Source organism: Siphateles boraxobius, unplaced genomic scaffold (genome assembly GCF_051911475.1).
Source record: "Siphateles boraxobius isolate OS27281-9 unplaced genomic scaffold, OSU_SipBor_1 12, whole genome shotgun sequence".
Lineage (NCBI taxonomy): Eukaryota > Metazoa > Chordata > Actinopteri > Cypriniformes > Leuciscidae > Siphateles > Siphateles boraxobius.
The window spans coordinates 23,265,181-23,282,324 of NW_027508722.1; the positions used below are offsets into that span (position 1 = coordinate 23,265,181).

A 17,144-nucleotide genomic window follows, 5' to 3' on the forward strand; every position below is an offset into this window, starting at 1 on the left:
TGAAGCGGTCACATATGGAGGAAGCAAATGGCTGCAACTACCATATACCCCAGGAGCCTCTGAAAGTTCTTTCAGTGGGACCCTTTCTCACTTCAAACACCAGCTGCACACATTCTCATTGGAGAGACGTGTTAGACCGAGTCCATCTCCAAAACTGAAAAAGAGATACTCAGCCCCTGGGCGAGATTACTCTCTTCCAGTTGGGCTCTGGAGCACTTGAAGGGAAGGACACTGTACTGATACTCCACCCTTACACGCAACCCACAGGATGGCCTGCGGTGCGGAAGGTAGAGATCTGTTTTTAAGCACATGTCTTTCAGGTCGGAGCTGCAGACCAATCTTGGGCCAAGATGGTCACGATCCACCACCTAGTAGCACGAAGAACGAGTTTACAACTGGGCTTCGTACCGGCTGGAGGAGCGGCTATATCCAATCCTTCGCCAGCAGGATAAGATAAGCACGCACAAGTCAGGAGCACTGCTCAACACTCGGTGTGATGAATATCACTGAATTTTCAGGAGCACGTCTGCTCAACACCTAATGTGATGATTATCACTGACTTGAGAGGGGTAGCCGAGCCTGAGGTGGGGCAGCAAAGTAGAGAGAGTGGTGTTAGTGTGCTGTGCAACACTTACCTGTCTCCACTAGCGGCAGGGGGCGCGTGAGAAGGCGGATGACCGGGTCCTCGAACGCACCAAGCTGCCTGCTGGCGACCAAGGGGGAGCTGAGGGGTGTAAGGCTATACAGGGTCACACCCGCCAGACTGGCCCTCTTGGGACCCAGGAACAGATGAAATTGCTCTCTCTTTGCAGTGTGGGTACCGCTTGCTCCGCTTTTTTTTTTTTTTTGGGAGCCAGCGGCGGAACAGACACACACACAAACAAAGGCTCCACCCGGCCCTCACCCGGGGGGAGGGAGTGATCGTGCCACTCCAAGAGCATCTCATCCATTCCTGGGCGGCCCGCTCCGGAAAGCTTCCGCTGTTGCTTGCCACCTGGCTTGGCAGTGCCTGGAGCGGGCTGGGCGTCTCTACTGCGGCCGGCTCCATGCTGAGGCCTGGGTGGAGGCTGCTGCGGAGGGCCAGCAGGAGCGGCGGCCGGGGAACGCCCACGGCGACGAGCAGGCGGAGGAGCTGCCACCGGCGGCGGGTGGAGGCAGCAGCTGGCCACCGGGGCAGGATGTGCCGGATGACCTCCGTCTGCGCTTGAGCGGCAGAGAACTGTTGGATGCAGTTCTCCACCGCGTCGCCGACCAGCCCAACCTGGGAAATTGGGGAGACCAGGAACCGAACCTTGTCCGCATCCGCCATACCAACCAGGCTGAGCCAACGAAGGCGCTACTGGACCACCAAGGTGGACATCGCCAGACCGATCACGCACGCTACGACACTCATGCCCCGGAGGGTGAGGTCGGATGCAGTGCGGTGCTCACCTATGAGCGCACGCTCCGGATTACCCTCGTGCATGCCATGGGTGCCCTAGCCTGGAGCAACGCCATGGCACGCAAGAGGAAGTGGCTTGCCCACAGGCTTTGTAAGCTCTGCCTGTCGGAACGGACGAAAACTCACAGGCCTTAGGGGGGAGACGAGGATCCCCCCAAAAGGCAGCGGCCGCCGGACACAGGTGCACCTGTGTCGACAGACCGCTCCAATGGAGGGACACCTCACAACCCTTCACCGTTCCTCCATCAAGGGTAATGAGGGGGAAAAGCTATTCAAGCAGTTTCTGGCAGAGAAAGATGCTGTTCACCACCTGATTAGCTCTCCATGCATTTCGGGAAAGAAATGCACTGGGGCGGCGAGCTGAGAACCAGCGCGGCCCGCCCCAAGATAGCAAACTCCAGATTCCAACCGAGACTGAACGGGACACGGTGGAGGTTCCACTCGAGCCCGGCAGCCTCGGCGGCCCGTTTCAGCATAGCTGATAATTCTGGATCCGGCTCGGGCAACATTGAACTCCCGGAGGGAGACAATGCAGCCGAGTCATCATCTCTAGAAGTCAGCTCACCCTCCGATGCTGCAATCGGCGTCCTGTCCTCCAGGGGAGCCCCGAGTGAAACCACTGGCCCACCCATTACAGATGGACCAGCAGACAACACAGGAGGCTCCAGTGGTTGCAGTGGAAGGGAGGAGTGAGGAGCCCACAGGGAATGGTTACCGGGCGGGACATCCAACACTATCCTTCGGTCACCCATCCCACACAGCACCCGAGGGTGGGGCATGGTAATGGGGACTCGCTCTCTGCGAACGAAGGCGAGTCTCGCCCTCAACACTGCGACAGTCATGTTCCCACAGTGAAAACATGAGCTGTCCACAAAAGCTGTCTCAGCGTGCTGTAAGCCCAAACACGTGACACAACAGTTGTGACCATCAGAGAGAGACAGGGAACGACCGCACCCAGAAACGCATGGGCGGAATGACATCTTGAAAAAGACGCAAACGCACCCGTGTTGCTCTTTCAGAAAATAGGACCGTCACCAGTGCTGGAGCACTCAGGGGAATGACCGCGGCAACACTGAACAGAGAACTGAAACAGTGAAGCACTCACTTTTCCGCCCTCTAATCACCCATCAACACACACAAACATTTAGAAATTTGTTGCTGTTAAAAACAGCAGTTGAGAGCTCCAAGCTCGCGATCACCGCTGCACTCGCACTGTAGAACACCAGCACTGGGAGAGTCTTCCTGAAGAACACCGACACACTCGCTCGTTGTAGACAACAGCACTCTCAGAGACATCAAACGATCGGCTCCGAAGCGAAGGGCAACTAGTGCGTGCATCCACTTCCGTATTTATACCCGCGCCACGGGGGCGGAGTGTGTGATGCGAATCACGCACGCCAATTACATTGGCTCGTTCAATAGTACTCGAAGAGGATAGGCTCTCTAGCGAGATCCCATTTCAGTCGACCGTCGACTACGTCTGACGTTATCGACTGAAAGGGAACGTTTGCTATGTACAAACGAAATTACATTTATGCGAGGGACCTGTTGCGTCATGTTTACATTACTTGTCGTACAGGTGCTTATGTGGCAAATGTGAGAAGTTGGCTACAGAACAAGAACAAAATATATGCTGCAGGGAGATAGAACAGGTATTAATTTATTTACATTTGTAATTGTTGCAAAAAATAATACGTGACATAAAACTGTCTGACGCTATTTGTTGTATGGAAGGTTACAAGACGGATGAAACAGCATTTTTGATGTCTTGTCTTTACAGAAAACATGCACGGTTTTTAATACAATATCTTTAAAAAATATATTTATAAACGTGTGGTGTCACACCATACAAACAAGGTTTAAATTATTACACAGAAATCCTACGACGACGACAACAACTTTAGACGCATTTGTTGTTGAATTGGCTGACATCGACTGAAATGAATATTTGCTCAAAAATCATAAAATACACTTACTTCTACTGGAGGTGACGTTGGATCGCGAACAGTAGGCAACGATCCACACTTGAGGATTAACTTTGAAGCAAAACCTGCTTTTAATTGACCCTCGTTCACAAAACAGTCTGTCAGAAACATGCAAACATAAATGTATTTTGGAAGTTTAAGTGGCGCCTTTCCTTCCTAAATAAAATCCATCCACTGCGTTTTCAGTGGCTCTGATGTCGGAAGTAAGTGAAAACTACTATGAACATTATTACATCCCACAACAGAACACTTATGTTTCTTAGGAGAGATTTTCGACAAGGCAGCACAAATCGTCAGAACACCGGCTGTCATTGAAACAATGGAGGATGGTGAACAGATCACCGAGGGCCGGGTCTATGCCAAAACCATAGTGTCAATCAAACCACGTCAGTGGGGTTTGCTCAATTCTACGTCACACTGAGCCGAATCTCAGAACAGCTCGTTCTGAGACAGTTCTTATGATTTATTGAGATTGTAAAAAAAAACACTGGGTGGATTTTTATCATTCTAGGGTGGTTTTGCTCACACACTGCCAACACACATTTATGTTCAAACACCATGTAAAAGTGAATTTTGCATAATAGGTGCCCTTTAAGTATTTTTAATTATAGTATTTTTATATTTATTCATTTGTTTGTTTGTTTATTTGTTATTTAGACATATCATGTTCCAACTAGTGTTAATTTTGTCTGCTATTGTTTTTAATGCAGTCTTAGTTAATAAGTCTTAGCCTTAGTCCAAGTCCTCAAATGTACTTTTCAGGGTTTTTTTTATCATATTTTTGTTTAGTAAAGTTTTAGTCGAGGTCTGGGCATTTTAGTCTAGTTTTAGTCAATGAAAACTTAGTCACAATTATGTCATGCAGAATAATGGTTAAATTGTTTTGTTCGAAATTATAATCACAACAAATTGTTGTCATTTGATAATTTTATTTTTATTTAATCAAAATTATTGCACTTTCACCTATCAAGAGAATCTCAACTCACATGCATGGTTTATTTTACCTCATCTAGTTTCCTGATTTATTATAGGCTATTTATCATATAAATGAACACTCTCTACATTATGAAAACTGGTAAAATAACTTCTCTCAACAATTAAAACAGTGAAATTCCTAATAGTAATTTCAATAATTCCAAATTACCTTCATGTTTTTCTATTAAGACAACAGCAAAAAAAAAGGACAAAAAATAAATCAAAAGCAATATAGTTGAGATCCGTGTTTGGATTTTAATATAGTTCATCACTTAAGGTTTGATGGCAGATTTAGTCGTAGGCTCGCAGAAAACAGCACAAGCGGTGAAGGAACACTGACTGAATCTATGACACTTTAATTTGAGCAGAATAAACTCTAAACTCCAGCTTGCATGTTTGTCTGTTGTTGAGTTCGGAACCGCTTATTAGCATATTTCTATTAGTATTTCTTTTCATTGAAACAAGGTAATCCGAGTAGTACTGTGTACTAGTTTGTAGTTCTAAATTTTGCATGTGTTTTCAGATAATCCACGCTTTTTCCACAGCGTAGAGAGAACGCGTGGTTGCCAGATTGCAAAGATTAAGGGTGTATTCACACCAGTCTTGTTTGGTTCGATTCAATTAAACTCAAGTTCGTTTCCCCCCTTGGTGCGGATCTTTTGGGCAGGTTTGAATGCAGCAATCGCACTCGGGTGCGGACCAAACAACCGTACCGAGTCCCAGCTGAAGAGGTGGTCTCGGTCCGGTTCCAAACGAACTCTGGTACGGTTCAAATTTCTGTCCAATGAATGGATGACCTTAGTACACCTGTGGTTTTGTTTACAAATTTTGGTTCACTTGCAAAAAGGGCAGTGTGAAAGCGAACCACACCAAACAAAAAAAATCAACATTGTATTTGGTCTGGACCAAAGCAAGTGAACTAGCGGAATTTGCTGGTGTGAATACACCCTAAGTAAAACACCAGGCAGAAAATGTATCCTTTTAAGAGAAAAGCTTTGATTGGGGTCTTAAAATCTTGACATCTGGCAACTGCAAGCATGAAAGCTTGTAGAAGCTTGTTAAAAACAGTCCACTTTTTGTTTTCGACAAAAAATGAAGAGATTTTGGTAAAGTTATTTTTAACTACATTTTAGTCTTGTCTTTTTTCCATCAACAATATTCCATGTTGATATAGTCACAGTTATCGTTTAATGATGTTTGTGTTATCTCGTTTTAGCCATGCAAAGAAGGTAATTGACGAACATTTTTCTTCATAAATTTCAATAACAAAATTAACACTGGTTCAAAGTCTGTTCAAAATAATTAGTTAAATTGTTTTTGCCTGCTTTTATTATTTTGTATTTATTTATTTATACATTGGTGTAATTTATCACATTGATATTATGATTCTGTGTCTTTATTCCACAATGAGGTGCATTTGATTCAATGGTCATGTTATTTAAATTTATTACATCAAATAACCGTTTTTGTAATTAAAACAATTATATTTTAGACACATGCCAGCAGCATCACATTCCTTTCTAGACAGCTTCGTTTATCATAACTAGTGTTCTAGTTGTGTTAAGCATTGCTTGAGTTATTTTGAAAACTTCTGTCTTGGTGGGAATGTGTCTGGGAACTGGTGCATTTTAAACAGAGATGTCAGAGTGCTCATGGTAAATCTGCATCTTGAATATGTTTAGGAGGGGCACGTGTTGATCTGGTAGACATAGACGGGCACTCTGCGCTGCACTGGGCGGCTCTGGGCGGTAATGCAGAGGTATGTGAGGTGCTGATGGAGAACGGGATCAGTCCTAACCTGCAGGACCACGCTGGACGAACTCCCCTGCAGTGTGCAGCATATGCCGGCTACATCAACTGCATGGCCTTGCTCATTCAGCATGATGCAGATCCCAATATCCAGGACAAGGAGGTATGATTGTAAAGAAAGCCCAAAGCCAACACTGAGACCATGTACTGGCCATTACCCATGAGCGGCTTGCTTGAGATATGAAAAAGAGAGAGACTAAAAAATAACAAGAAGTCTGATTTTTTTTTGTACGTTTATGTGTTAAGGGGAGAACCGCGCTTCACTGGTCCTGTAATAACGGTTATCTGGATGCTGTGAAGCTGCTTTTGGGGTGTGGGACATTCCCCAACCATATGGAGCACACTGAGGAGAGGTAACAAACATTCACACATGCACACAGTTCTTGTGGTTTGGCCTAGTGGTTACAGGTCAGATGTTCTTATTTAAACCATTTAAATGTTTGGGGTTAGTAAGAAATTAATACTTTTATTCAGCAAGGATGCAATTAATGATTCAAAATTGAGAGAATTCTTTGTAAAACTATAAATGTCTTTACTATTACAAATAAATGCTGTTCTTTGGAACGTTCTATTCATCAAAGAATCCAGTTTTTTTTTTCCCATTGATAATTATAAGAAATCAGCATATTAGAATGATTTCTGAGCCATCATGTGACACTGAAGACTGGAGTAACGATGCTGAAAATTTGAGAAGCATTTGTTTGCGTCCCGCGGCAATACAAACCACGCCCCTGCAAGTTACACCTCCCGTGAAGAAACAAGCATGGATGTCACTGACTAAAACAATCTTTTCAGCGATTCCAGGAGGGGCTCTGATGACATCAGGAGGGGGGAGGGGGTTGTTGTAACTTGTAGAACTGCAGGAAGCAGTCGGCCATACTTGGAAAACTCAGCTTTGCCCTCAAAGGAATAAATTACATTTTAAAATATATTTAAATAAAAAAAATTTTAAATTCAGTAATATTTTACAATATTACTGTATTTTTACTGTATGTTTGATCAAATAAATGCACCCTTGGTGAGCAAGGCTTCTTTCAGAAACATAAAATATCTTACTAACCCCAAACTTGCTATATAAATGTTAAATATAATATAATATTTTTTGGGAGTCCGTGGCATCAAAAAGTTTAAAACCCCCTGTGTTAAATGACTAGGTACACTCCTTTAGACTATGCCCTGCTGGGGGAACATCAGGAACTGACCCAGTTTCTATTGGAGCATGGAGCTCTGTCCATCGCCGCCATCCAGGACATCGCCGCCTCGTCCATCCAGGCTCTTTACAAAGGCTACAAGGTCCGACGGGCCTTCAAAGAACGCAAGAAGCTCCTCATGAGACATGAACAACTACGCAAGGACGCTGCAAAGTAAGACTCGCAAAAACACACATAGGTTCTTCTGCCTTGAAGAGAAAGAGATAAATGGTGGGGTGCAAATATTCTCTTACCCACAATCCAGTGCTGATTGATGTAGCTAGGCTGGAGCTGACATGGAAGGTTTGCATGAATATAATATGTGTTTAATTATGTGTGTTTGCTCTGAACCAGCTCATCTATCTACCTGCCTGTTGAGGAATATGAGCATCAATTTCTTGCTGTCAATAATGGAAATAGATGAGACGATAGAGAGAGAAAGAGCGCAAGAGAGATTCACTCATTCTCCCTGCTTTTCTGTTAATTGGGCAACACTCAGCTGCTCAACACCTTGACATTTAGAGTCTGTCAGCTCTGCTGATGAATGAATACACACATACACAGATTGGAATATGTTCTTCTCTCTTTTCCAGGCTCTGCATACTCACATTAACATACATCTTCTAAACTTATTTGCGTAGTCTGACTCTCTAACCATCTGTCTTTTATCTGTGTTATTCTGCCTGCAGTCTATCCATCTACTTGTTCGTTTTTGTTTCATGCTAGGTAAAGGTGTTCAAAACTATGGAGGGATGTGTAATGCTATCCTGTTAAACTCAGATATTGACTTGAAAGAGATATTGTACCAACCAATAATCAGAACAAAAAGCACATTTATAATTTATCTGACTCTAAAAATCTTAAATGAACTTAATGAAAATGGGTTGTACGTACATTGCCATTCAAAAGATGTTTTAAATATTTTTTGAAAGAAGTCTCTTATGCTCACCAAGGCTATATTATTACAATTTAAAACATAATGTTTTTTATTTTAATAAATTTTAAAGTGTAATTCCTATTATTCCTATGATGGCAAAGCTGAATTTTCAGCGTCATTACAGTGTCACATGATCCTTCAGAAATCATTCTAATATTTGCTGCCTAAGAAACATTTATTTTATTATTATCAATGTTGAAAATAGTTGTTCTGCCTAACATTTTTGTGAAAACAGTGATGCATTTTTTTTCAGCATATTTGATGAATTGAAATTTCAAAAGAACAGAATTATTATTTGTAATACAATATTTTTAACAATGTAAAAGTATTACTGTCACTTTTGATGTACTTTAATGCATCCTTGCTGAATAAAAGTATTAATAAAAAAAAAAAAAAATTCTGATCCCAAACTTTTGTACGGTAGTTTAAGTGTATTAGAATATTCGCAATGGCAACCATAACCAGGTACTTGACCTAGAACTGACAGCCAGCAGCAAACGGCACAACAAACATTAAATAAATGATCCAGGACGGTCATCATCAAGAGGATAAATATGTCATGTCAATAAATGTGTGTTGTGTGTGTTTTTTGTTTCTCTAGGAAGAGGGAGGAGGAACGCAGACGTGAGGCAGAGCAGCAGCTCTCATTGGCCGAGGCTGATCAGAAGCGGTGCGTTTCATTGGCTGCAGTTGGAGTGGAAAAACTTTCACTGGATGAAACCGAGCAGAGGTTTAAAGATCCAGTGGCGGTGAAAGGACACAAACAGAAAAAGTCCCCCGGTGCTCATAACATTCATTCACAGAGCAGGAGAGAGAAACAACATAGAACTGGTGAGTTTAGTTTATGAATAAAAAGTAAGGAATAACATGCTGACCTTGAGTGCACATTAATTTGATCAATGAGTCAATTAATTCATATTTTTAAACATTTTATAAAAAATATCTGTCTGATAATAAGCTGATAATTATTTTCACATTATGGCTGCTAACGAATAAACGGCCAATAATAAAAATCCTGTAATATTGATATAAAATTCATAAGATAAAAAATTGTCTAATTTAATAAAACATACGGTCATCCTCTTATGAGGGACCTCCATCCTAAAATGTAAAAGGCCTCTATATATTTTCATGTATAAAGACTCAATTTATACCGTGAAGAAATATACCGTGTGTAAAATATTAATTTGAAAGTCTTTAGTTTTTATTACATTACATTATTTCACTTTTTTCTACTCGCTATAATACTGCACTTTTAGGTATATTATTTATTTATTTCATATTTTTTTCAATTGGTTATTTATTTTTATTAATCATTTTAAGATGCGTATGTCATAAAGAAGTCCATTCGCGTATACTTAATACCTGAGTTCAGCCAGTTGTGTGGAAGAATTAGAGCATTTCTGTACATATAGTTCAGGTTTATATCTTGATTTATTTATTTACTTTGATTTAAGTATCTATATGTATTATTTATTTCAACGTTACAATGTTTATTAAAAGACACCACAAAGGATCTTTTTAAGCAACCACCAACTCTTGTCTCTCTCTCTCTCATTTACTGCTACATTTTTAAACTGCTCACATTATTAGTCTGTTTTCTGAAAATCATGTCTATCAATCAGACTCAAGCATTTAGCAGCACCATAATAATAACAAATAATCTTCTGTTGTGCCACCTTATGTTATTGCACTTTGTCATCTCTAACGAATTGCTTTGTTTCTCTGTTAGAGCGCAGAACGAGAGAGGCCAAAACACCAGACACTACTCTCCCCCCTGCGACCTCTGTCCTCACGGTGACCCCTCTGAGTACCAAAAAGTGTTCAGGCACTGTAGAGGAGGTGTGTGTGATAGAGACGTGTGGCCTAGACACATGCGTATCAGTGGAATGTGGATCCACATATGAGCGCCGATCCCCTGCTGGGTCCAGTCGACCAGGCAGTGCCAAACTGGTCCACACAGGAGCCCATGTAGCACCAGGCCACATGGAGACCAACACAACCCCCAAATCAGCAATACATACCAGACCCAGGACTATAGCTGCCCACTCAAAACCAGCGGCCCAGTCTACTCTAGGTTCCACAGAGACACCGACAGACGGCATCTATAGATCAACGTCCAAGGGGAACAAGCCAGCATCAGACCACAAATCCACAGGAACCCAGCATTATAACGTCTCCAACTCCCCCTTAGAAAAAACCTCTGTCACACGACAAAAAGAGAGACGGGCAGAAAGAGAGATGGACAGAGAAAAGGATAAAAGATCAAGGACTGAAGTACAGAAAGAGACTGGCAGAGAGAAACAGGAGGTGGACAAAGAGAGATGGATGAGCAGAACAAGAAAAAAACAACAGGACAAAGAGAAGGAAATGAAGGGAGACAGCATCCGTTGTAAAAATCAGGCGGCCGTTGTGATACAGAGAGCATGGAGGAGGTAATGATGTTTTTTCTTCCACTATTTCTCTACTACAATAAATACTTGATTCTGATTGGCCAATAGTCTAAACTCAAATTTTTTTTTAAGAATGACTGTGTTTGACCACTGTCCCTGGAAACTAGTCTCCTAACCTAGGCATATTCACATACTCTAGTTTTCGCCAATCGGAATAAATCCAATCCCATTTCAGATTCTGAAAGTTCTGTTTATATGAACCATAAAGTTGCAATCTGATTTACATTTCCGTTTATTGCATTACATGTATTCCAAACAAAAGTTTAGTGTCCAGTCGGCGCGTTCAGATCCGAAAAAAGCCATCATTATGTTGTCACCAGAGCTACTGTGAGTATAATTGTACATTTAGCCATTTAGGACATATCTAAAAATTAAAGCTTGCATTAATGTCAGAAGTAACTATTATTAAAGAAAATAATGAAGTCAATCATTTTATCACTTAAAACTCATCTTTAATCACCAAAATGACTTTAAAAAAAAGAATCCTTAAAAAAAATTCTTCATGCCATAAAAAAGCTTGAATGTAACTACATCCTTGCCTCATGTAGTATACGCGGTTCTATGAATATGCAAATTAGCCCTGGCTCCATCACACAAGCTCAGAGATCCACTCGTTGATGATCACACTTTGACGGGATTGGTTACAGGGTAGTTTTTTGAACGTCTGAAACACCAGCTTGTTTTGGAGACTGTCTTTGGTTCACTGCAGTTTTAAAGTGAAAATACTCAGCAATGGTGTTGAATTATGAATTTGCAAATGGTTTGTCTTAAAGGGACAATGTGTAGTTTTTTAGGTTTTTTATCATCTAAAATCAATATTTTGATTTATAAATATGTCCTCAATGGTGTACAAATACCTCTGCCAATTATCTGACTTGTCCTCGTAAACGAAGAATTTATTATCTTTAAATACATGTGACGGGTAGGTCCACGGAGGCTTCCATGTTGTTCCGCCATCTTGAAAAACAATAATAGCAGAGAGGGTCAAAAAGTACTAGGCCAACGCGTTTTCGTTCAGAGTCAGCGTCACGTAACTGAAAGCAGCAGAAACGGAGGAGCAGAGCAGTGAGAGGCGCTTGTCACTGCCCCGGCAAGTTTTTCACAGTCAGTAATTCATACTGTAACATTCGTTTATCGTTGTGTCAAGTTGCAGTTTGTTTGAAATAACAAACCTGTTCACCCGAAGGAAAACTTGACAAAGTGCTATTAGAAGACATCCTGTCATAGCTTTTTGGTACATGACAGTTACCGTAACTGTTAGATGCAACACGCATTTGAAAAAGCAAGGCGCTGGAGATCACAACTCGTTTGAATGCAAAATACAATTTCACCGCTAGATGGGAGAAATTCCTACACAATGTCCCTTTAAAGCATTTTAAAAACACCACAGACATATAAACAACATTAAAACAGTTTCACCACAAGGGTACTTTAAGTAAATATTCAGTCTCGTCCACTGGCCAGTTTGTAAGACATGAGACGTAACATATGCACGTTTGTATGACTTAAAATATATGTAAACATATGCATCATGGCACTGCGCATGTGCGCAAATTTGAGAAAATAATCAGATTCAAGCGTTTACATGCTTAATTTTTTCCTGTTGATCAGATTATTTGTGGTAATACAACACCCCTTTCAATCTGATCGAAATTTCATTCGGATCAAGCTTAATCTAAACGACTGAGGTGTTTATGTGAAGGCTTTTCCGTCTGATTGAGCCGTCAATATGATTATAAACGGATTATTTGGATGCATGTAAACATAGCTAGCTACTGTGTCTCCTCTCATATCTCATCTCTCCAATTAATATTTTCCACATATTTATAATACTAATTTTTCACAGTATAAATTTGATTTGTATACATGACAATATACATAAAATTTTATTTATTTGTTTGTTTACAAATAAATCGACAATAAAGTAAGTTAAAAACATTAACTGTTTAAATCAACTTTTCCTCTAAATCAACCCAGAAAATGCAAGAAAAGTCTGCAGATTCCATTTGTGTTTGCTCATATGTTCCCCATATGTTCCTTATTTGAGTTGTGGCATGGCTTTGTGCCCACCAGGACATCAACACCTCTGAGGGCAGGTCACCAGAATAGGCCTCTTATTTATTTGTGTGTGTGTGTAGAGTGTGTAATGCAGGCCCATGAGTGCACTTTCTTTTAATGGCTTTACTAAAATAATGGGATTCAGAGTACAAAGAAGGTATATGCACATTCTTCAAGTCCTTTTTATGAACAGTAATGTGGTTTGCTCGTTTGATTGTACATCTTTAATATGCTGTCGCTGCATTTGCTGGTACGTATGTGCTTGTGAAAGCGTAAGATGTTTTTCCATTCAGGTCTTGTATTCGGGGTCGTCTTCGTAAGGTACTGTGCAGGACTGTGAAAGGGGCGGAGTCTGCTGAAGTCACAGCCCTGTTGATTCAGTTATTATGGGAGTGGCCTATAGCTCATAACCACACCCACCATAAAACTTCTTCTGAAGTTCAAGCTGCACCTACCAGGAATGCAGGGAAAAAAAGCTCTGTGCTCCAAAATATCTATGGTGAGTGTTATATTACTGTCCACTAGGAGGGAAACCAATTAATATCAGTTTTAATCATGTTAGGTATAAAGAGTTTAATTTTCCCAGCCCTAATTTGCATATTATATAAATAGATAGCCGCTCAAAAGTTTTGGATCGATAAGATTTTTTTTACGTTTTAAGTCTCTTATGCTCACATAGGCTGCATTTATTTGATTAAAAGTACAAAAAAATACAGTAATATTGTAAAATATTAATACAAATTTAAATAACCGTTTTCTATTGGAATATATTTTAAAATGTAATTTATTCCTGTGATGGTAAAGCTGAATTTTCAGCATCAGTCTTCAGTGTCACATGATCCATTAGAAATCATTCTAATATGCTGATTTGCTGGTCAAAAAACATTTATTTTTATTATCATTAATGTTGAAAACAGTTGTATACAATTTTTTTCAGGATTCTTTCATGAGTAGAAAGTTCCATAAAAACAGCATTTATCTAAAATGGAAAGCATTTCTTCAAAAGAAATTGATATTTTTATTCAGCAAGGATGCATTGAAATAGTCATGCATTTAAAAATCACAGTAAAGACATTTATAATGTTACAAAAGATTCTATTTCAAATGCTGTTCTTTTGAACTTTCACTCTATCAAAAAATCCTGAAAAAAGTATCACTGTTTCTACAAAAATGTCAAGCAGCACAGCTATTTTAGTCATTGATAATAATAAATGTTTCTTCAGCAGCAAATCAGCATATAAGAATGATTTCAAAATGTCATGTGACACTATATAAGATATATTAAAATAGAGTCTTATTTATTTATAACCATATGCCTGATCGCTTGTAAAAGTAATTGGATACCTTTCCTTAAATAGCGACATGATTTGAGTTATGATTCCTGTCCGTAGCATAAGTTAAGTTTAAAGTAGGACAAGCATCACTAATAAGATTATTACAGAGGGGTGTTATGTTTTTATGTGACGCTCCAACACAGACACACGCCGTCACCCCTCCCTCCTTTCATATCAGTTGATAAGGTGGAGTTTCGACCCAGTTAACGCAACTGACCTTCAGCAGACATGAACAGGTGATGATGGCTGAGCAGGCCAGAGACGCTCTCATTCTCAAACACGCGCACACGTACACACACACACGGACACTTGTTCCCCTCCCCGCTCCTCCCTGACAGTCACAGCGCTTTGAAAAGTTCATTGCTGTCAGACGGAATGTCGAGCTGTCTCCTCTCGCTCACAAACGCAAACCTCCCTCCCCTCGTCCTGCCCGCCGCTGCCAGATGGACACGCGCTCACACACACCTGCACGTTTGATACCAAACTGTCCAATTCTTATTATTTTAACAACTCTAGTATCAGTCGTGACGTTAACGTGGAGATATTGATCCATTTAAGTAAAAAAAAAAAACGTGCATGTGACCACATCTAAAGCAATAAACACTGCTGTTATATTTGGTCTAGGTGGCGCCCCCCCGTCCAAAAGAGGGCACTCTCTGCGGGCTGCAGTGCTTAAACCACAGAGCCAAAGCCAAGTGCTGCTGGATCTGTCACTCAAAACAAACAAACACTGTGAGTACTGGGGTTTATAATCACTGCTTGTGTTCTTTGGTGGTGTACGTTTTCAGCAGCCATTACTCCAATCTTTAGTGTCCTTCAGAAATCATTCTTATGATGCTGATTTGGTGCTCACGAAACATTTCCTTATTATTATCAATGTTGAAAACTGCTTAATATTTTAAGCGTTTGTGGAAACCATGATACACCACCAAATGTTTGGGATACGATTAAAAAAAGAAAAGGAATTACTACTTTTAGTCAGCAAGGACACCTTAAATTAATCTAAAGTTATAGTAGACATTTAGAACGTTACAGAAGATTTCCTTTTAAAAATAAATCTTGAATGAATTTTATATTCATCAAAGAATCCTGAATAAAATCACAGTATCACGGTTTCCACAAAAACATTAAGCAGCATAAAACTGTTTTCAACATTGATAATAATAGGAATATTAATAACAGTAATAATTGATAGAAATTTAGCCAGGAATCTTCTTGCTTCTTGAGCACCAAATCAGCATATTAGAATGATTTCTGAAGGATCATGTGACACCAAAGACTGTTATGATGCTGAAAATTGAGCTTTGCAATAACCGGAATAAATACAATTTTAAAATATATTAAAATAAATTTTTTTTATTGCAATATTTCACAATATTACCTACTGTTTTCAATGTATGTTTGATCAAATAAATGCAGCCTTGGTGAGCATAAATTCACACTGCACTTACAGGTTCAGGTTTTGTCGAATCAGTGTTACACCTGTCAATGTCTGTTGTCATTGGTCGGCGCTCGTTTTCGCCATTGAATCAGTGTTTGTCAGGTCGTGGAAATGTCATACTGTAATCGGGTGTTTGTCTGCATTGGTCAGTGTTTGTCGGTGCACTGTGGGTTGGCCTAATGAAACTTCTTTCAAAAACATTTGAAAAAATATGAATTATTCCAAATGTTTGACTGATAGCATGTGTGTGCTGTCTTTATCCACAGTGAGTGCCATTGACTGTGTGAGCCTGGTGGATTCTTTAAATCAGGCAAAGCAATACTCTTACCATCTACGCCCATCCAGTACTGGCAGTCAAAGCAGTCAGAACAGAACTAAGAACTAACACCACAAAATGGACTCCAACAGGTTTTTTGTTGTTGTTTTTTTTACAGGAGCTAAATCTCTCAAAGAGACACAGGGATTATATGCATTTAAACTCATTTGATGTTTATTTAAACTATTGCATGAGGTACAGTGAACTTACATGGTCCGTGTCTGGGTTTACATATGAAATCTGCAGTATCACCTTGATTATTGCAGAGGTTAGAGGTTAAAACCACAAACACAACAAATGTATTAGATAACCTTTCATTCTGTCAACAACACGTCATATACCTGTCGTATGGGTGACACACCTTACATAACAAGACCACCTGCATGGGAGACCACTGAGTGTACATTAAAGTTGTTAAACTGACACTCTCTTTGAAACATACTCATATTTTCAGCCCATTTCTGATATTGTCACAGATCTAGGCATTGTATTATTGTACTCTATCGCCAGACCTATTTTTGAGTGGGTTGGATTATTAATACAATTTATTCATCACTATAAATCATTGTATTTTTTTTTTTTTTTACTATTGATGTATTATTGTAAAATAAATTTTGTAAAATTAAAGATACCTCAATTTATGTGTTAAGAAAGTAAAGATTTTGCTGTCATTTTTGCTAGAATCATCTTACCTCACAGACTTTGTTCTTAATCCTGAGAGTAATAATTATATGCTAGCGTTCAAAAGTTTGAGGTTGGTGAGATTAATTGTATGTTTTTGAAACACTCTTATGCTCACCAAGGTTGCATTTATTTTAACAATAATACAGTAAACTTTTAAAAGCTATTAAAGTTTTCTATTTGAATGGTTTAAAATGCAATTTTTTCTTGTGATGGCAAAGCTTTTACAGCAGTCATTACTACAATGTCACATGATCATTCAGAAATTGTTCTAATATATTTAGTTAACATTTTTCTTATTATCAATGTTGAAAATATCTGTGCTTTTTAATATTTTTGTAAAAACTGATCATTTTTCTCCAGGATTCTTTGATGAATAGAACATTCAAAAGTACAACAGTTATTTAAAATATTTTATAACAATTCAAATTTCACTTTTGAACAATTTACTGCATCTTTGATGAATATAAGTATTACTTTATTTTAAAAAAAAAACTTACTGACCCCAAACTTTAGAACGTAGC

At 39.7% G+C, this 17,144-nt stretch overlaps 1 protein-coding gene across 2 annotated transcripts in view; it reads left to right on the top strand.

Annotated features, from left to right (window-relative positions):
- The window catches only part of invs (inversin), a 38,626-nt gene extending 22,034 nt beyond the window's left edge, over positions 1–16,592 (top strand). For both annotated transcript variants that reach the window (XM_077213710.1, XM_077213719.1), the window contains exons 11-18: positions 6,084–6,313; positions 6,457–6,563; positions 7,365–7,574; positions 8,939–9,168; positions 10,070–10,772; positions 13,142–13,347; positions 14,807–14,914; positions 15,890–16,592. In XM_077213710.1, the coding sequence (XP_077069825.1) occupies positions 6,084–6,313; positions 6,457–6,563; positions 7,365–7,574; positions 8,939–9,168; positions 10,070–10,772; positions 13,142–13,347; positions 14,807–14,914; positions 15,890–16,008 (1,913 nt within the window). In that variant the 3' untranslated portion in view covers positions 16,009–16,592. The remainder of the gene's footprint in view (positions 1–6,083; positions 6,314–6,456; positions 6,564–7,364; positions 7,575–8,938; positions 9,169–10,069; positions 10,773–13,141; positions 13,348–14,806; positions 14,915–15,889) is intronic.
- The last annotated feature ends 552 nt before the right edge of the window (positions 16,593–17,144 follow it).